The 20,272-nt window shown below is 42.5% G+C and overlaps 2 protein-coding genes across 3 annotated transcripts in view; both read left to right on the top strand.

Annotated features, from left to right (window-relative positions):
* tmppe (transmembrane protein with metallophosphoesterase domain) overlaps window positions 1–11,623 on the top strand; it is a 30,905-nt gene extending 19,282 nt beyond the window's left edge. The window contains exons 5-6 of one of the 2 annotated variants that reach the window (XR_005943500.1): window positions 7,099–7,351; window positions 11,498–11,623. Coding sequence is in view for 1 of the 2 variants with exons in the window: in XM_041191169.1 (XP_041047103.1) it covers window positions 7,099–7,289 (191 nt within the window). In the remaining variant the exon portion in view is untranslated. Of the gene's footprint in view, window positions 1–7,098; window positions 10,437–11,497 lie in introns of those variants that run through there. The other variant, XM_041191169.1, reaches the window with a different exon arrangement.
* A 108-nt stretch (window positions 11,624–11,731) lies between these two features.
* Window positions 11,732–20,272, top strand: part of tgm2l (transglutaminase 2, like) — a 36,610-nt gene continuing 28,069 nt past the window's right edge. The window contains exons 1-3 of the mRNA XM_041191168.1: window positions 11,732–11,805; window positions 12,033–12,212; window positions 12,677–12,919. Coding sequence (XP_041047102.1) covers window positions 11,793–11,805; window positions 12,033–12,212; window positions 12,677–12,919 — 436 coding nt within the window. The 5' untranslated portion in view covers window positions 11,732–11,792. The remainder of the gene's footprint in view (window positions 11,806–12,032; window positions 12,213–12,676; window positions 12,920–20,272) is intronic.

The raw sequence follows: 20,272 nt of genomic DNA on the forward strand, positions 1-20,272 counted from the left end.
TAGGAGGGACAGTGAGAGTGGCTGGTGGGCACTCAGAGGCAGACACGGATCCTGGAGGTGGGAAGGAGGAGGTCAGGGAGGTCAGTGTGGATGGGGCTGGGATTTTCAGGAAGGTAGGGAAGGCGCACGTTTACCTGGACATCTTGGAATGACAAGCGTTCGGGTTGGTAGGTGACAGCGGGGAGGTGGAAAGTGATGCCAAGGGGTCGACAGTGATGGGGGAAAGGACATGGGGGACCAGGAGAGGGGAAAGAATGGGGGAGCTAACCATGATCATGGTTATTGAAATTGAAAGTGAGCGGAGCCTCGTGTTAGATGGGCACAGATGCTGCTTGGCAGTGCATCCAGTGGGTGGGTGGTGATGCAGTCAGCTCAGCTGGACAACTGAAAGAGAACCCAGCAGGCAGCATTGAAACATTCTCAGGACAGTGAGGTGAGCGGTGGTGGATGAAGGCTCTGCGTGCATGGGAGAGTGCTTGTATGAGGCTCTGAAAGGCCTTGCCCCACACAAACTTCCTCCACAATTGCCCGTGGTCCGAATGCATGCAGCTTAATTACTAATTGGGGGGGATGCAGTGGGATGACTTGCGAAGCCTGTCAGTGAAGCTGAAAGGCACCATAACACATTATTTAGTGTAAGTGAATATATTTTCAGATTATAAAGTGACAAAATGTGTTCACCTTTGCAACCACTTGTGATCAGAAATTCTTAACTTTACTAGTACTACCACTTCTTCTAGATACTGCCTTGACATCCACAGCAGGGGTCGAGACAGCCTGTGCAATGGTTGCCCTGTTGCCTCTGACTTCAGCATGCATCCTCTGGAGTGAGTGAGTCCTCCTGTGGGCTAGCTGCTCCTCTGTGGTGACGGGATGAGGTTGAGAGGATCACAAGCAAATGGGACTTGGAGGGAATAGACAGCCTCTGATGTTCCTGAGTGGATGGCCCAGGGGTGTCCAGCTGCCGCTCCTCCTCCCTTCGGATGCCCAAAAGCCCCAGCCTGACTCCTTGAGGGGAAAGAGCACTTAGAGGAATGTCAAAGTGGCCTGTCTCCCTCTCTCATTGCCACTGCAGGAACTCACCCATGGCTACAGAAATGGAGGCTACAGAGGTCTGCGCGCATCTCCACGTTCTGCTGGACCAGGGTTGTCTTGGTGTCCACCATCCTCCCCATGGAGGCCTCCATACACACACATATGGGTACCACTTCATCAGAGAGCAGGTGGGCACGCTCCTCCAACTCATGCGCCACTCTGCTGAGGGCTTGCAACAGCTCTGCGTGATGTTCCCCTGCCTTCTACAGACTCTCCACAATGAGTTGGAAGCTGAATCCAGAGGCTCGTCATCTGACTCGGATCTCACAGATGCCTCTTGTCCAGCAGTCCTCTGAGTGCCGGGTAGCTCAAATGAACCTGCCTTCTCCTGCTGTGGACACACGTCCTTGCAATGACCACCATGTTGCAAACCCGAGCCTGCTCTAGATCTTGGTCCCTCAAGATGTGTGTCTCTGCGCTGGTGGAGGGTGTGAGTAAGCGCTGTGACGAGTCTTCCAGGCTGCTTATTTCCAGCTTTTTAATGGAGGAGGTATCCCCTTGGCTGAAGGTGAGGACGTGGATGGAGTTGAGGGTCTGGCTGGCTAAGGCCATCGGTCACTTTGCAAAGCTCCCTGTGAACCAAAGTAGAGATAATTAATGCATGTCAGCACAGTCAAAACGGAGTCACAGCACTCACAGTTGCGTTGGGAGAAGAATGCCGTGGTGCAGGATCCTCAATTGGGTGTTCACTGCTGACCTCACCATTGCCGCAGGCACGGTCCACGTCCTCGCCAGTCTGTGCGATGGCATGCTCCTTAAAGTGATTGAGGGGCCTCATGTGGGCCACTCCACCCTCTATCTGGGACCTCTTCCTGCTGCTGTGAGGCTGCTTCTCCTGCATGAAAACAGATGGAGAGTGTGTGAGCAGGATGCAAGGCACTGTGTGGAACATTTGTGTGGTGAGCAGAGCCACGGACAGGATGAGGATGTGAGCTCAAAAGGATATGAGCTTGATGGAGATGTGAGGGTGTGTGTGAGAGTTAGTGGTGTTGTCCCTTGAGGTGTGAGATCCCTGTAGATATATGGTGGGTTTGGGAATGTGAGAGTTGATAGTGATGAGAAGAGTGACTTTCCCTGGCAGAACGGATTAGATCATTCATCCTCTTCCTGCACTGATTAGCTGACCTCCTCTGTGCTCTGCTGGTCCTGACCACCACTGGCACTGCCTCCCAGGCTGGATTGGTGACTCTGGACCTATGGCCAGAGCTGGGGTCAAGGGCATGCAGTGGTCTTCCACCATGTCCAGCAGACAGAGAGGCGTCACTAAATTTAGGGGCTGCCATCTTCTTTGCTTTCGGGACCATCTGTCGCCTGGAGCTGTCCTGGTCTGTTGACATGAAGTAGGCTGCACTCTGGTGCACTTTAAATATGGCACGCAGAGCAAGGAAACCCGAGGGCAATTCTGTGCCCACCCGCCAGTGATCTGGTGCATTTCTTGTGAATGCATTATTAATGAGGTGGGATGCGCCAGGAAGGAGATGACACAGCATGAACAGCCACCATTGCAGCAGTGGGTAAAATGACTTTTTTCACGCCCGCTACCATACTTAGTGCAAATCTGTTACGCTTCTGCCCTTACTGTGTGAAGTTTTGCTTTATTCTGACAAATGTTGCAGTAGAGGTCCAACAGCTCCTATGTTCCTGGTATTTGCAGGACCATGTGATTTAAATGCTAGCAAACTCTTCCTGTATTGGAGGGAATGGCGTAATGGATCTCAGTAAATCCATAATTCTGCATGTCTTATCATTGCACTGAGTTTAAAAGAAACAGTCTGCAAGCTGTCAAGCAGGATAAGTGCCCTACCCCAGAGCAGATATAAGCTGTCTCAACATGGCAAATACATCTGTTCTGCCTTGCTGACTCCTGCTTTTCCAGTCATCTTTGCAACTCTCTTATCTCCATGTAACTTAATGTGATTAACATGTCAAGGGATTCAGGATCTGTAACTGAAGTTTACTCAGTTTACCCAACTGTAAACCACAAGACACACAATGCTGCAGTCCCTTGTTTTTAATTGACCTTTCATTGGTGAAGGTAAAATCCCAATTGACCATTCAATGTGCAATTATGTTACATAACAAAGTGATTGGACACTGGACATTGCTTTACATTTGAATGCAGAGTTAAAAATTACAGAGTGAGATGCCACTTCTGGTGGCGTCAATGGTCACTGATCAGTTTGTGTTTTGCAGGTATCCAGCAAAACTGGTGAGGTATAAACAGATTGGTAGAACAGGATAGATTCAGAGCGCTTGCAGAACATTTAAACTGATATTAGAGCTGGAAAGGCCATTATGATCCTCATAGCTTTAATTTGCCCTTCCCAGAACCATGTTGTGATGAATGCTAAGGTGGCTGATCAGAGATAGTATAACAAGCAGTCTTCAGAATAAAATGCCACAAGTGTTTTCCATTGGTATGTTCGATCTTGTACAGAGGGTGGGTCAGTTGTTTTATTTCACAAATATGCTAATTGTAGCTTTGAGTCATTGAGTTTAGAAATATTAATATTGAGCCAGTGGCAGTTAGGAAAGAATGGGGAGGGGAGAGAGGTTCTAAACAGCTTTATTTTAAAATTAGGTACTACTCATTTCAGTGAGGCAAAGAGACTTGTTTTGAAAAACCGAAGTGGTGAAGCCCATGGTGCAATACACCAAGGTTAAAAAGAGTTGGAGAGAAAAGAAAAGAACTGTATAAATTTGGCTTTTTAAAAATAGCATTTGGAGTAAAGGAAAGACTGAAAGAGGGAAGGACTTCCACATTTCAAACATCTAGTAAAGAATGAATTATGGTTGGACTCAATGCAATGAATTCTGATTTCAACAGTAGGTGGAGAGCTTCTAGAATGCAGTATTTGAAATTTACAATAGAGAGAAACATCTGCTGTTAATAATGAACTGTGTTCTGAAAAGCTGACTTTATGTGGACGATATCTGTATGCCCATCGCCCTTTTACACTGGAAATGCATTGGTAGGTAAACAAACATTTTTTAAAACCAAGACTTGTTCAATGGCCACCCAAGGTACAACTGACTCCATTTTTGAGCGACTTCAAAATGGGTTCCAATGCTTCTGCCTGAAATAAGTGAGAGCCTTATTTCCATATTTAAATTGGGGCCCTACACAGTCCTGCGGACCAATCAGCAGGCATGCCCATTTGTCTTTTATGTGGAGCAGCGTAACCAGCAATCCAGACCACTGCAGGCCACTTAACAAATAGACCAAATTAATTACAGTTGCCCCTTTTATCACTCCAACTCCCCTCACAATCCCCAACTGCCTTCCACTGAAAATGCTGATGCTGGCCGCACCAGATAGCTAGGAATAGCTGACTTGATTATACAGGATGTTGCTATACTGTCTGACAGCCTCAATGGTGGCGGTCTCATGTTTAGTAATAGAATCTAATAAGGTTAGAATATTTCTCTGCACTGAAATGTGACAGAAACTATGACAGATTACGTACTGCTGTGTATGTGGCACTTATTTAAGGACCCATTCCTCACACTGATTTCACACACACTGACATAATGACTTCTCTATACTTGTCAGCAATTGGGCACTAGCATAGTGACTATTACGCTAAAAATGTATTGAACTGAAATCTTGTCCACCCATCCAGCCTATAAACACTATAGTTATATTTTCACTATTGCTAAATAATCCATTCAACTAAAGATATGTTATTTAATTAACTTCTTCCCCCATATAAAGGTTTCCAACTTGGAAACAGGATTATGCTGTCCCATTGTGCAGGTAGCACAGAAAATTAAAGGCTTCTGATTTATGGGCGGCTTGTTGGCTATGGATAATTTGTCATGGATAGGTTAGGACACAGGTTTGCACCCTTGTTTTCCTGATAATTTCCAAATTTAAGCTGCTGATGTGAGCAGCCACTTTTACAAGAAAGGAGTTGATATTGGAGGAATGCCAATCTTGCATACGTCCAATTTGTTGAGACGCAATGGTAAAGGTCTGAGGGCAGAACTCTAGGTTGTCTTCTTGGACTGGAGAAGATGTGTGACACAGGACCACTGGAAGGGAAATTGTGAAGATAGATAAACTGAAATAAACAAATGCACTGTGTTGCTGAGTCGCATAGGCCTGAGGATTCCAGGCTTGATGGCTGGTCTGTGCTGAGATAATTGATCTTAGTCAGGACAATGGTAGAAAAGCTCATCATCCCAAGGTGAGGTAATGCCAAGGTGGGATACAGGAATCAGCCAAGGGTCCCATTCCTGCTTATGAGCTGTGCTTGTTTGAGTATCAGGTCAGGACAGGTACAGGCTCCACTGCAATGCCCCCTCATCCTCAATTTCTGAATGTGATTAAGGTACTGGAAACGACTGATACTGTGGAAACTGTACCCCAGGGTGAGTCATTGCCTTCAGAGCAGGAGAGAATATGAGCAAAATATTGGAGTAGAAAATAAACATGGCTTATAATCTTGCTAACTGACCTGACCAAGGTTCCAGGAAAGCCTTTTAGTGATTCCTTCAGTTCCAAAGGGTTTGTCGGGCTAAATTTATGAATTTTCTTTCTTTCAGTGATTAAAATGTTCATGAAAGTTTGTTTGCTAGGTATGGCTTTCAAGACTTCATAAGATGCTCTTTGAGCACTAAAGCAATGTAGTTGAAATTGTATGGGAGCATACAACCCACTTGGCAAAAAAAATCCTGTGTCAATACTTAAACAAATTATTTGATCCTATTTTTGCAACAGGGAACTATGTTCAAAGGAATTATGAACAGGAAGAAATTACATAAAGTAGCTCTTGGTATGGGATGGAATACAACCTTGTTCCGCAATTGTTCCTGAATGTTCTTTTGTCATGTGCAAATAGCAATCTCTGCAGATAAAGGAACACTGCCTTCCCAATCAGGAGGAGAACAGTGCTCTACTGCTTTTATGCTCCTTGAGCCTCTGGCTTAGAATTCATAAAATTCGCTACATCATTAGTTTATATATTGCATTTACATTAAAGAAAGACCTTGCATTCATATCATGCCTTTCACAGGTCATCTCAAAATGCTTCAAAGCCAATGAAGTATATTTTGTAATGTAGAGACTGTTATAACGTAGGAAATATTTCTTACTTGTAATGCTTTGTAATCGAGTGTGTGTGTAGTGTGTGTGTGTGGAGTGTGGGTGTATGTGTTGTCTCTTATGCATTCAGCTCCATCGTACATGAGATGATGAAGTGATTGCATGAAATGCAGGTGCATGTTGGCACACTGCGTATAGACATGATTGGATGAAATTGCATCTTTTACAACGGAACAAACTAAAACGTATTTAATCCACAAGGCTGATTATGCACTCTATCTGTGAAAGATCTGGGTGTCGTTGGTGTAGTGAGCACGTATTTCACCACTTCGATTACATTGGCCAGAATTTTTCCCTCGTCGAGTTGGGGATGATGGAGAGTGGGCCCCAGTTCGCAGTTTGTGCATGCGCGTGAAAGAGCGCTTCAGTCTCCCTGATGCATGGAGCTGCTTCATGGAGATTGAAGCAATTTTTAAAAAAATTATTAAAGGCAGTAAAAATTTTTTTAAAAACATGAGCTGGGACACGTTTTTAATTCAAAAATAAAGTTTTCAATTAATCTTTATTTGCTTTAGGAAACCTCATCCCGCTCGTGGATGAAGTTTCCTAAAAAATGTAAAAGCTACTTGGCCATTTCGCCTGGCCGCCAACTGTGAAGTTGGACGGGCAGCATTAATTTGATTTTAATTAGCTTGTTAATGGCCTTAATAAGCCTTTCAATTATCAGTGGGCACGCAGCCGACTCCTGTGCACACCCGCCAAACAAAATATCGCGCGAGTGCGCGATGATGTCAGGACACATGCCCGAAATTATCGCTTGTCATATTACGCTTGAGCGTGTCGGGCGCATGCCCACATGCTGAACATAAAATTCTGCCCATTAAATCTTCTTGAATAGGATTATTTTATCAGTACAAGTATAATATCTAATTTATTTTTATTCTTCCTTTCAATAGGTCACACCCATGGTGGGCAGATTTTCCCTCTGGCAATTGCTGCTTATTTTTTGAATCCATATTTTGAAGGTCTTTACAAAGCTGGTGAGAACAGTTTAGTGTACGTAACTCCTGGGACAATTTACTATGGAATTCCAATGAGACTTGGAAGCAGAGCAGAAATAACAGAAATTATCTTAAAGACTGGATGAACTGCAGGTCCTCCTTTTCAGAATCATGACTGTTACACCAGGGCAATGAGTTTGAAGAATGAGTAGGTAATCTGTTTGTATGATAATTAATAGATCACTTGAGTTAATTGTTTTTGAGCAGATCTATACATATTTTTGCCAATGATTGTACTATTGTCACTAAGATTGATCGATTATAACAATGCAGTTACAATGTGAGGGTGAGGGTAAGAAGCAGCACAGTTTATCATTTTTACATATGCAGCCTTTTTGTAATCTCCAGGTGAACCAGGTGACCTGTGTTAGAGTGTCTCCTGGCCTCCTCCGCTGATTACTTGGGCACTGATTGAACAGGGCCTGTGAATGACTCTCCAGTCGCCATCCACTCTGTGCCAACTCACAGCAGCATGCTGAATCCAATAATTCAATGTGTGGCAGATGCTGGATCCAATCCATGGCACTGATACACTGTTCGAAAATAAATGGACAGTTTTCAATGCATATTACAAAATGTAATCCTAATGTGCATTTATTTTTTATTCTCACTTTGCTGACCTCCATTAGATACTAAATTAAATTGAAGGCATTTTGTTCCCTAGTTTTCTATGTTTGTTTCTCATTCAGATTTGTTATTTGTCAAAATTACCACAATTGTCACTGCAATTTATTAATATCCTAAATTACTGGTAATCTTTTGAATTGCTCAACATGATGTGATGTTAACTGCTGCATCGTTTGACAGTGGGTATGTAAATATTAGAGAGACTGTTCTTTTCTTGATGTAATTTCTCATCATTTGTCTTGAATTTATACATCAGGGTGTATTTTAATCTCTGAGAAATGCCTTGCAATTTATTCAAATTTGTAATACTTTCCATGCTTCTTGAAAGTTTAAAAACTGTTCACACTGAATTATTGTTGCAGATTTTAGGATTTTTGTCATGCCATTCATTCTTTTGAGAATGGTAGACTGTGTACCGAAAGTGTTTTCCACTTCAGACTAATGTAGGTTACCAAATGCTTACCTCTTTTGGCGCCTGATGGAACTCTTTTGATGGAGTTTGCAGTTACTTGTCTCCTGTAAAAATCAGCAGTAAGTCTGTGAAAATCTGAATAGAATTACCTAACCAGATGTTTTATATCCAGTGAGAAGCTCCTAGCAACCTAGTCAAGTCATAGAAAACAAAATTTAAAGAAATCTAATCCTGTTCACTTGAAGTTTTTTCACAAAATGCTTAAAAGTTAACCGGCACAATAATTTGAATTATGCCAGTTCAAGTAAGAAATTATTGTTAAAAAATGAATTTTCAGCTAATTTCAAGGATGCAGCTTTGAATTGACTGGACTTTTGTTAATTTTCAGCAGCTTACTTGACTGACAAGGGGTGGGGAAGATAAGCTTAATTTAAAATGTTCATGTGAAATAAAACAAAATACTCAAAACCACAGTATATGCAAGTGAAAAATTGGGCAATTTCTTTTGATATCGCACCTTTCATCAGAAGCCAGTTGTTACTTTTTGGAAGAAACATTTTGTTTTTAAGTCAACCTTGTTGTTTTCGATAGAGTACAGAGATTGAGTATTGCTTAAAAAAAGAGGTAGGCTGCCAAAACTTTTTTCTTGCACTCATCAGGACAGAAACCAGAATGCCGAATTTCAAAGGGTGCAACAACTTGTACTATATGAGAAAAGGATGCTGATTGGTTGGCAAGTCGACTCTGGTCGCAGTGTTACCATGGCACATGCACCAGGGAACTATTGTCCCCCCCATTTATGTTCAGTTCAAAAAGGTGCAATGCCTGGACATGTTACTTTTGCCTGCAAGTGACAGATCCCTGCGTATGAATATGTAGCTTCTAGCAAGCGTAAATGAGCCACATTGCGTGCCCAACTGGTAATCTTAAATTGGATGTTTTTGTAATTATTAGCACACTCAGGGTTGTTCATCAAGTGCTGTCCTATTGCAGAATTACATCTAATAGTAGACATGATGTTCTGCATTTTGCTAGTATAGGGTGGTTAAAAGTACGGTCAGTACTCTGCCTTTTGTGAATAGCTGAAGGGACATGCTGTTTAGTATGATCCGCCAATTGTCGAGACATACAACCTATGTTTCTGGCATTGCACCAGCACTGAAATTCATATACAACATTGTGTTGCTACTGCATAGTAGCAGTGTCAAACTTCACCTGTTGATCAAATTTTTGAGATAGCCACACAATTGGCATTTTCCAATATCAGAATGCTGCCATCAAGCCAAAAAGACATTCTGCCTACCGCACAAGTGAATAATATGGTTGATGAATTTCAGTGCCTCTGTGATGCCAGGGACGTTGACTGTACATCCCAATGACTGGTGGATTGTATCAAACAGCATGTCCCTTTGGCTGTTCACAATAGACAAAGTACTGATCATATTCCACCATCCCTTGCTTGAAAAGCTCAGAACACAATGTCTACTGTTAGATGTGATTCCGTGATTGGACATCACTTGCTGAACAATCCTGAGTCTGCTCAGAATTATGCTAATGACCAATTTAAGATTATCCGTCGGGCTTGCAATGTTGATCATTATGCTTTCCAGAAGCTGCATTTATTCATACACAGAGCCCTGCCCTCCAGAGGCAAAAAGAACATGTCCAGTCACTGTGCCTTTTTTAAAAATTATACAAAAACTTAGGGTCAATAGATCCCTGGTGAATTCTCCATGGTAATGCCTCAACCAATCAGAGTCAACTTGCCAACCAATCAGCACCTATTTCTCGTGCAGTATAAATGGTTGCTCCCTTTGAAAGTTGGCATTCTTGCATCTGTCCTGATAAGTGCAAAATGAAAAGCTGTGGCAGCATACCTCTTTTTCAACAATATTTGTTCTTTTTGTTGCTTTCAATCAACTCCAATTTGGTACAGAACACAGACCATCTTTTGTGCGCTATGGTTAAAGTAGAATAAGTAGACCTAATCTAATATTTAGGCGTAACAAAAATCTAGCACTACAGTGGAAAGGCAATGTTGCATTGGTTAGATGTGAAGGCTGGTTCTGAAATGCAGCAAAGCTTAACAGCAAGCCAAATATATTTACCAGAACTTTTGGACTTTGTGGTCATTTTATCCTGTGGAATCTTGTCTTTTTCTGTTTAAAGATTAATAAATTTTATTCTACCAAAACAAAAGTGTCTTCCATTTCCAAAATAGGATTTATGACCCATTTAGCCATTTGGAAAGGTGAGTTGAACGATGTGGGTTGGAGTTAATAAAGTCAAACACTCTGAGATGATAAGGGAAAGTTGAGGGTTTCTAACTCGCAACCTTTTTAGGAGAGAAGAGTGAAGGTCGTTTTAAGAGAGCAGAGATAGTTAACGTGGGTAATTGGCTGGCTGGAGGATTTCTCATCTTGTAGTTTCTAATGGAATTTTGCTAGGATAAAAGATTGAGTAGAAAACATTAAGACCCCAAATTCCTGCTGTCTCAGCAGGGTAACCATTAGCTACTGTCGCTACTCTTTCCTGTGCTCTCACTCAAATTTCTCAGACTGTGTACAGTAAGGATGCATTTACACATCAGCTTCAGCCTTACGGTGAAGTGGGTTTCAATGTACATACAGTCATGTGGTTGATCCGTTGTTCCCGTTGCACTGAAAACTCAAAAGTGAAACTCTCCTTTTCATTCCCCTCCCCATTTGGGAGATTCAGATCCAAACTGCAGAACTGTTGACCACAGGGTAAACGTGGTTTTTCATTACAAAAACAGAATTACCTGGAAAAACTCAGCAGGTCTGGCAGCATCGGCGGAGAAGAACAAAGTTGACGTTTTGAGTCTTCATGACCCTTCAACAGAACTGAGTAAAAATAGGAGAGGGGTGAAATATAAGCTGGTTTAAGGATAAATATAGTTTAAGGTTTAAGGAAATATAAGCTGTTTTTTTGTTTTGGATTTCCAGCATCCGCAGTTTTTTGTTTTTATCTCTGTGGTTTTTCATTACCTAGAATGAACCTGAGGGTTGTTTACTCTCAGTCCATTACGAATATTATTTGACTCATTGAGCACTTTGTCTGGATAAGTGGTTCATCTCTCCCTCCATCTGGCAATGTCTCCTTCCAGATAGAGGTGAGTGTTGATATTATTGCAGGAAGTAGAAGAATTGCTCAATGAGTCTCTCATGGCAGGAGTGTATTGCCAGCCCAGCAACACTTTGTTTTTGTGTCTGACAGGATGTTTTTCTTTCTCAGTGCTGTGTTATTCCATCCTCATTGGCTCCCACTGTTGATTTCGGAAGGAGTGAAATTGCAAGAGCATCCCCCCACCCCCGGGGGAATTCCTGTGTTAGCCAATGAGGTGGTGATTATTATAGGCCCCTTTGTGTGAAGCTGATGGGCACATATTCTGACAACGTTGTCACTGGAGGTCCTGTATTAATATATGGCTGAACGTGGAACTGCAGTCTCTTCATATCAAAAGTGAAGAGCAGCAAGCTACCCTACAGAGTGGAGATCTTCATTTTTGCACAGCGAAGGATACTTAAATATGACAACAAACGGTAAGTCTTCAAATACAATTCAGTGAGCAAACGCAAAATTACTTTTGCTAAATAAATGATTATTTGTAAGAGGAAAACGATTTGCGAATAATTCAATTTATTAAAGATTGGCAATAATTCGTTGTAAAGGAGACCTTTAAACGGCGTTATATTGCTCTGTCAGCATTCCTGTGGATGGATATAAATGGAATTGTTAAATCTAAATATTGAATGTTTTCCGATTGCAGAGTTGTACTTGGGGGCAGTGGATTTGCGGTGTGAGGCCAACAACACCGAGCATCACACCATCGAAATCGACAAGGACAGGCTGCTGGTTCGGAGAGGACAAGAATTCCGCTTGCATGTGGAATTTAAGCACCGAGCATTCGTGGAGGGCGAAGACCAGCTCGCAATCCTTCTGGACACAGGTTTGTGATGAGGCTGCATTTCAGAACTAACTTGTTCAGGGTTTTGCACTGTTTAAAACTCTGTGCGAACAGCACACGTTTCTCTTTGGCTTTGAGTTTCAAGCTTGCCAGTGATTATTTTTCTGGGCAAGGTTAAGAAAAGCGTTACTGTTCGTTCAATCTGTGGCTGCTGGTGTTTGAAACCATCTCTCCGCCCTACAAGTTTAAAGACAAACTTGTAAACAGTGGAAATTGGAGCTTGGATGTATTTAACATCTGGATAATGAAATTATAACAGTTTCAGGTGAAAATATACACACATGAAAGCTATATAAATCGAATCATTGAATCACAGTTTTGATCGAATTTTGTAAATTTAGATTTGACTAACTTTCAGTGTACATTTTTCACCACCATTTTATTTCCTAAGTAAGGCGATTAAGTTGCAAGTGTACTTTGATTAAGAGATGTGGCCATCTGCACAGGACCCGCACCATCAGAAGCCGACGGGACTCGAATTAAAGTGCTGAACTCCGGAGTGAAGTGGGATAAGTGGACATTCCGTCTCCAGTGCACTCCAGGACATATCCATCTGGCCGTGCATAGTCCAGCCAATGCCTGCACTGGCTATTATCAAATCTATCTGATACTCTACCCAACCGGAGGCGAATCTATTCAACGGATCACCGCAGGAGATTTTCACCTTCTCTTCAACCCCTGGTGTAAAGGTAAACTGCCCGCTTAGCCTTTACTTAAAGCATAACGGTGCACATCTTTTAAATAGGTATTTTCTAAAAGCAAGTGATATTTATTTACAATGACTATTTCTATGTTAAATGTACAATAGTCGTTTTGAAACGGAGTCAGTGCCACAATATCTTTACAGTGCAGAAGGAGGCCATTCAGCCTATCGAGTCTGCACTGGCTCTCTGAAAGAGCATTCCACCTAGCCCCACTCCCTTGCCTTATCCCTGTAACCTTGCACATTCTCTCTTTTTAGGTAGCAATCCAATTCCCTTTTGAATAACTTGATCGAACCTGTCTCCATCACCCTGGAAGTTTGTTCCAGTCTCCAACTACCCTCTGGGTGAAAAATGTTTTCCTGACATCACATTTATTCCTTTTGATAATTATTTTGAATCTGTACCCTCTAGTTCTTGATGATCTCTTGAGCGGGACCAGTTTCTCACTATTTACCCTGTCCACACCCCTCAGGATCTTGAATACCTCTATCAAGCCTCCTCTTGGCCTTCTTTTCTCCAAGGACAACAGTCCCAGTCGCTCCATTTTATTCTCATAGCTACAGTTCTTCATCCCAGGAATCATTCTCATGAAGCTCTTCTGTACTCTCTCCAATACCTTCACATCCTTCCTCAAGTATGGCACCCAGAACTTGATGCAGTACTCCAGATGAGGCCTAACTAATGTCTTATACAAATTCAACATGACCTCCTTATTCTTGTATTCAATGTCCTAGGTTTTATTAATACGGGCACTATATGCTTTATTAACTCATATACACTGAGGTACCTCTTTTCCTGCACTTCCTTTAGAGGCTCTCTCTTTATTTTATACTGTCTCACCATATTTTTCCTGCCAAAATGAATCACCTCACACTTCTCTGCATTGAACTTCATCTGCCATATGTCTGCCCAATCCACCAATCCACTATGTCCTTTTGAAGTTCAAGACTATCCCCATCACAGTTGACAACATTTCCAATCTTTGTATATCTACAGGTTTTGAAATCATGCCCTGCACACCACTATCTAGGTCATTAATATATCAGTAGTTCTCTTTTTTTTGTGGGGGCACCCCCAAATATATTTCTGGGGGAAACTCCTTTCAAGTATTGTCACATTCCCAAGGATCCCTTCAAATACCCACCCACTCTCAAGAAACCCGACTTAACTTTACAAAGTTTGGCTACAGTGTGCTTGCACAGGAGCAGGAGAGTGAGCACATCCTGAGTGGGGCACAGCCAGAGTGGGTATTCAGAATTTGGTGCAAGGCGGGAATTGAACTGAGCATGTTGCAGCAGTAGAGGCTACAAGGGAAAGGAATCACTGGTAAGTAGTGGGTAAGGTATTTACTACTTTAATCACTTAGAGTTTAATGTCTTTTGTGGTTTACAGTTTGTATACTGTACAGTAACAAGGATCAGGAAAGAAGGGCCCTAGAGTAATTGACTTAAAAGGTTTAATTTAAAGAGATAAGTCAAGGCAGGAGTGCGCAAAGCCGGGGTGTGCTCCTCGTGCTCCATGTGGGAAGCCGGGGACATTTCCAGTGCCCGGGACCAGCATGTGTGCAGTAAGTGTGTCCAGCTGCAGCTCCTGGAAGCTCGGGTTTCAGAGCTGGAGCGATGGCTGGGGACACCATAGAGCATCTGCGCGTCTGAGAGCATTGTGGATAGCACGTTTAGAGAGGTGGTCACACTGCAGATGAAGGGACTTGAGGAAGGAAGGGAATGGGTGACCACCAGGCAGTCCAAGAGAAACAGACAGGTAGCTCAGGAGTCCCCTGGGGTCCCGCTCATAAATCAGTATTCCGTTTTGAAGGCTGATGAGGGCGCTGGTTCCTCCAGGGAGTGCGGACAGAGCCAAGCTTCTGTCACCACAAGCAGCCTGTCTGTACAGGAGGGGAGGAAGGGAGGAAGAGCAATAGTAATAGGGGATTCTATAGTCAGGGGAACAGATAGGTGCTACTGTGGCTGTCAACGTGACTCCAGGATGGTATGTTGCCTCCCTGGTGCCAGGGTTGGGATGTCACTGAATGGCTGCAGGGCATCCTGAAGGGGGATGGTGATAAGGCAGAGGTCATGGTACATTGTTGGTACCAATGACATAGGTAGAAAGAGGGATGGGGTCTTGCATCAAGAATTCAGGGAGTTAGGCAGTAGATTAAAAAGCAAGACCTCTCAGGTTGTAATCTCTGGATTAGTCCCAGTGCCACATGCTAGCAAGCTCAGAAATAGGAGAATAGCACAGATGAATACATGGCTTAAGAGTTGGTGCAGGAGGGAGGGTCTTAGATTCCTGGATCACTGGGACCGTTTCTGGGGAAGGTGGGATCTCTACAAGCGGGACGGTCTACATCTGAACATCCCTGCGGGCGGGTTTGCTAGTGCTGTTGGGAGGAGTTTAAACTAATTCGGCAGGGGTAGGGGGCACAGAATGTTAGCAGAATAGGGACACATCAAAATACAGTAAAACAATCAAGTCAGAGGGAGTACAGCTACAATAATCTTCAAAGGAGTAAGGAAAGGCTAGATGGTCTCTACTTTAATGCCAGGAGTATTAAAAGTAAAACGGATGAGTTAAGGGTGAGGATTGACATATAGTAGCCATCACTGAGACATGGTTGAGGGAAGGGGAGGATTGGCAGCTCAACATTCCGGGATATAGGATCTTCAGCTGAGACAGGGGAGGGGGTAAAAGAGGAGGAGGCATTGCATTATTAGTTAAGGGGTCAGTTACTGCAGTAAGGAGAGATGATATCTTGGAGGGGGCATCGAATGAAGCTTTGTGGGTAGAGCTTAGGAATAAAAAAGGGGCAACCATATTATTAGGTGTTTATTATAGACCCCCAGATAGCAGGAAATTGAGAAGCAAATATGTGCACAATTTGTGGAGGCGTGTAAAAATAATAACAATAGGGTAATTATATTAGGTGATTTCAACTTTCCCAACATTAATTGGGATAGACATAGTGTTAAGGGCTTGGATGGAGTGAACTTCTTGAAATGTGTACAGGAGAACTTTTTAGGTCAATACTTAGAGGGTCCAACAAGGGACGGAGCATTGCTGGACCTAATTGTGGGGAATGAAGCCACACAGCTGGCTAAGATGGTGATGGGCGAGCATTTTAGCAATAGCGACTACAACATGGTACAGTTTAAGTTTGTTGTGGACAAAGAAATCGACAAGTTGCAAAAAAAATGTTTTAGATTGGGGGAGAATGGGTTTTAGTAAAATAAGGCAGGATTTGGCCAAGGTAGACTGGGAACAGTTACTTGTGGGGAAATCTACAGAGGAACAGTGGGGGGTGTTCAAAAATGAAATGGGGAGGGTACAGGCTCAACATGTTCCCTCTAGGGTGATAGGAAGGAGTAACAAGCACAGAGAACCATGGATGACCAGACATATTCAGGTTACGATGAGAAGGAAAAGAGAGGATTTTAGCAGGTACAAGAGAAGCAAATCAGCAGAGGCATTAGTGGAGTACAGACAGTGCAGGGTGGAGCTTAAGAAAGCAATTAGGAGAGCAAATAGGGGATATAAGAAAGCACTGGCTAGAAAAAGTAGGGGAAATCCCAAGATATTCTATAAATATATCAATGGGAAGAGGATAACCAGGGAAAGAGTAAGGCCCATAAGGGACCAAGGGTGGAGCCAGAGGACATTGTTAGAGTGTTGAATGAACTTCACGTCCTTCTTCACCCAAGAGAATGAGGATGAAGAACTCAGGAAGAGAGACTGCGAGGTTCTTAAGCAAATTGATATAGGGAGTGACAAGGTATTGGAGGTGTTGGCAAGCTTAAAAGTGGACAAATCCCCAGGTCCTGATGATTTGTGTCCCCGACTGCTGAGGGAGGCAAGGGAGGAGATCGGAGGGGCTCTGTCCCAAATTTTTAATTCCTCTCTGGCCACGGGGGAGGTGCCAGACGACTGGAGAACAGCTAATGTGGTTCCGTTATTTAAGAAGGGTTGTAGAGATAAGCCAGGGAACTACAGGCCAGTGAGTCTCACGTCAGTGATAGGGAAACTATTGGAGAAAGTTGTGAAAAAGCGTATCTATCTCCACTTGGAGAGGCAAGGTTTGATCAGGGATAGTCAGCATGGCTTTGTCAGAGGGAGGTCATGCCTAACAAATTTGATTGAATTTTTTGAGGAGATGACCAGGTGTGTAGATGAGGGTAGTGCAGTTGATGTAGTTTATATGGATTTCGGCAAAGCCTTTGACAAGTTCCCACATGGGAGACTTTTAAAGAAGGCAAAGGCACATGGAATACAAGGTAATTTGATAAGGTGGATTCAAAATTGCCTTAGTTGTAGGAGGCAGAGGGTGATGACAGAAGGATGTTTTAGTGACGAGAAGCCAGTGTCCAGTGGCGTACCACAGGGATCTGTGCTCAGTCCCCTATTATTTGTCATTTATATAAACAACATAGATGACGATGTGGGGGGTAGGATTAGTAAGTTTGCGGATGACGTGGAGATTGGCCGGGTGGTTAACAGTGAGGTTGAGTGTCTTGGGCTACAGGAAGATATAGACGGGATGATCAAATGGGCAGATAAGTGGCAGATGGAATTTAACCCTGAAAAATATGAGGTGATACACTTTGGAAGGAGTAATTTGACAAAGACGTATTCAACGAATGGCATGGCACTAGGAAGTTCTGAGGAACAAAGGGACCTTGGCGTGTGTGCCCATAGATCTCTGAAGGCGGAGGGGCATGTTAGTGGAGTGGTGACGCATGCCTTTATCAATCAAGGCATAGATTATAAAAGTAGGGAGGTCATGTTGGAGTTGTATAGAACCTTGGTGAGGCCACAGCTGGAGTACTGTGTACAGTTCTGGTTGCCACATTATATAAGGATGTGATTGCACTGGAGGGGTTACAGAGGAGGTTCACCAGGATGTTGCCTGGGATGAAACATTTAATTTATGAAGAGAGGTTGGATAGACTTGGGTTGTTTTCGTTGGAGCAGAGAAGACTATGGGGTGACCTGATTGAGATGTACAAGATTATGAGGGGCACGGACAGGGTGGATTGGGAGCAGCTGTTCCCCTTAGTTGAAGGGTCAGTCACAAGGGGGCATAAGTTCAAGGTGAGGGCTGGAGGTTTAGAATGAGAGGAAAAACTTTTTTCCCTCGAGGGTGGTGAAGGTCTGGAAATGTGCTGCCTGGAGGGTGGTGGAGCTGGGTTGCCTCACATCCTTTAAAAAGTACCTGGATGAGCACGGCACGTCATAACATTCAAGGCTATGGGCCAAGTGCTGGTAAATAGGATTAGGCAGGTAGGTCAGATGTTTCTCACAGGTCAGTGCAGACTCGATGGGCCGAAGGGCCTCTTCTGCACTGTGATTCTGTGAAAGTGGGTGTCAACTACCCAAAGGAAAGCAATAATACATAATATAGAATGCAGAATTTTCTGAACATTGTGCTTACAACATAGAGTATTGCTTTTCCTATATGGGTAGAAACCTAATGATCTAACAGACACTCTGCATCCCATTAACTCTTTGAAAACCTATGACCTTGAACTCTGTTATTCTAATTTAGCATGCGTGTGCGTTAGTATCTAGTCGGAATAATTATCAAAATGTAAATGTTACTTTTATTGACTGAACATTTGCATTTAATTAATATTAATTATCCTATTAATTCATAATACACTTCTTTTTTATTCATTCATGGGATGTGAGCATTGCTGGCTAAGAGTTTAATAGTCAATCACATTGCTGTGGGTTTGGAGTCACATGTAGGCTTATTTCCTTCCCGAAAGGGGGACATTAGTGAATGTAATCTAATGAACCAGATGGGTTTTTATGACAACTAGCAATGGTTTTGTGGTCATCATCAGGCTTTTAATTCCAAATTTTTATTGAGTTCAAATTTTATATTGCCTGATCTCTAGAATGCTAGCCCAGCGACAATACCACTATGCCCTGCATATTCATAACTAAATAAACAAGTCATATATCTTTACTTAAAAGTCCCAGCATGTATTGTATGACTAAAATGCTGAGCGCATTTATAATAAGCTCAGGCAAACTAGGGTTTCCACATTTTTGCCTGAGCTTCTCTGCAAGTAAGCTGTAGATTTAACTGGAAAACTTTAGAAACAAAAGAAAAGTTGGCTGGTGGAGATGATAAGAAAATATTGGTGGCAATTTGAAATGGGAGGAGTCTGCAGTGAAATTCCTGTGAGGCATATGGCATACTCTGTGAATATGGCCCTTGAGAGATGTGAATCCAGTAAAAACAGAATATTATTGAATTTGTTTTGGTAAAAACACCCTTTTCCTGTAAAGAAAGTAAAAAGTATAAATAGATCTTTATTTTGCATTTTACTTTGGCAGTCCAAAGTATTTCATAGCAATGCGTTAGTTTCCAAGCATAGTCACTGTTTTGTAAGTAATCATGGAATCCAGTTAGCACATAGCAAAATCCCACAATGAGCAATGACCAGTTGGTCCATTTGGTATTGATGGTAGACAGGACTTTTGAAAGTCAGCACCTCCAACAATGAACTGTCAGGGCCTAAGCACATCATCTACACTAAGTAGGGGCTTGAACCAACAACCTGACTCAGTGCTACCGATGAACCAAACTGTCATAACCAAAGTAATTCTTATAAACCCACACAACAAAACCTAGGAGCAGCAATAGAAGATGCAGACTCCAAATGATGGAGTTCACCAATGAGAAAAAAGGAAAAACTCGTGTATCTCTACAATTAAAAGCCTTTGCCTAACCTGTGTTTATGGAGTTACACCTCCAAGTGTTATATAGCTGTTCAGCAAGAATGGTGAGTGACTCAAAAAACCACTTATCTGCTAAGTTATCAATTACTCATCTGTGACTAATTATGATCAAATCAAAAGTAGTAAAAAGTACTAATGAGGAACGAGTAACCAGAAAATTAAGCAATCAGGTCCTGGATCTATTTTTTCAAAGCGACTATTCATTAACCAGCATGTACCTCACAAGTGTCCATTCAAATCATCCAAATGATTTTTTCCCAAATTCTTTTGTCTCATTGTTTTTTGATTCAGCAACCATAGAAATGTGAAAAACTACAATCCAAAAGATAAGGAAAATATAAAACTGGAAGTAATTTATAGAAAAAAAATACTTCACTGTATGCATCTCCCACTAGAAATCCATCCAAAACATTTTGTGCTGTAGGCCCACTTTTTGGGCTTCAGTTCTGATATTTATGATGCCTCCTCAGCTTTTAAGCTTTGCTTGGCCATTCATCAAATTTCCTGAACTGTACTTATACTGACTGTCTGGGTCTTATTCAAAATCATGCCTTACAATTGACTCCTGGTTTTGCCTCTTCATATGCAATG

Source organism: Carcharodon carcharias, chromosome 7 (genome assembly GCF_017639515.1).
Source record: "Carcharodon carcharias isolate sCarCar2 chromosome 7, sCarCar2.pri, whole genome shotgun sequence".
Classification (NCBI taxonomy): domain Eukaryota; kingdom Metazoa; phylum Chordata; class Chondrichthyes; order Lamniformes; family Lamnidae; genus Carcharodon; species Carcharodon carcharias.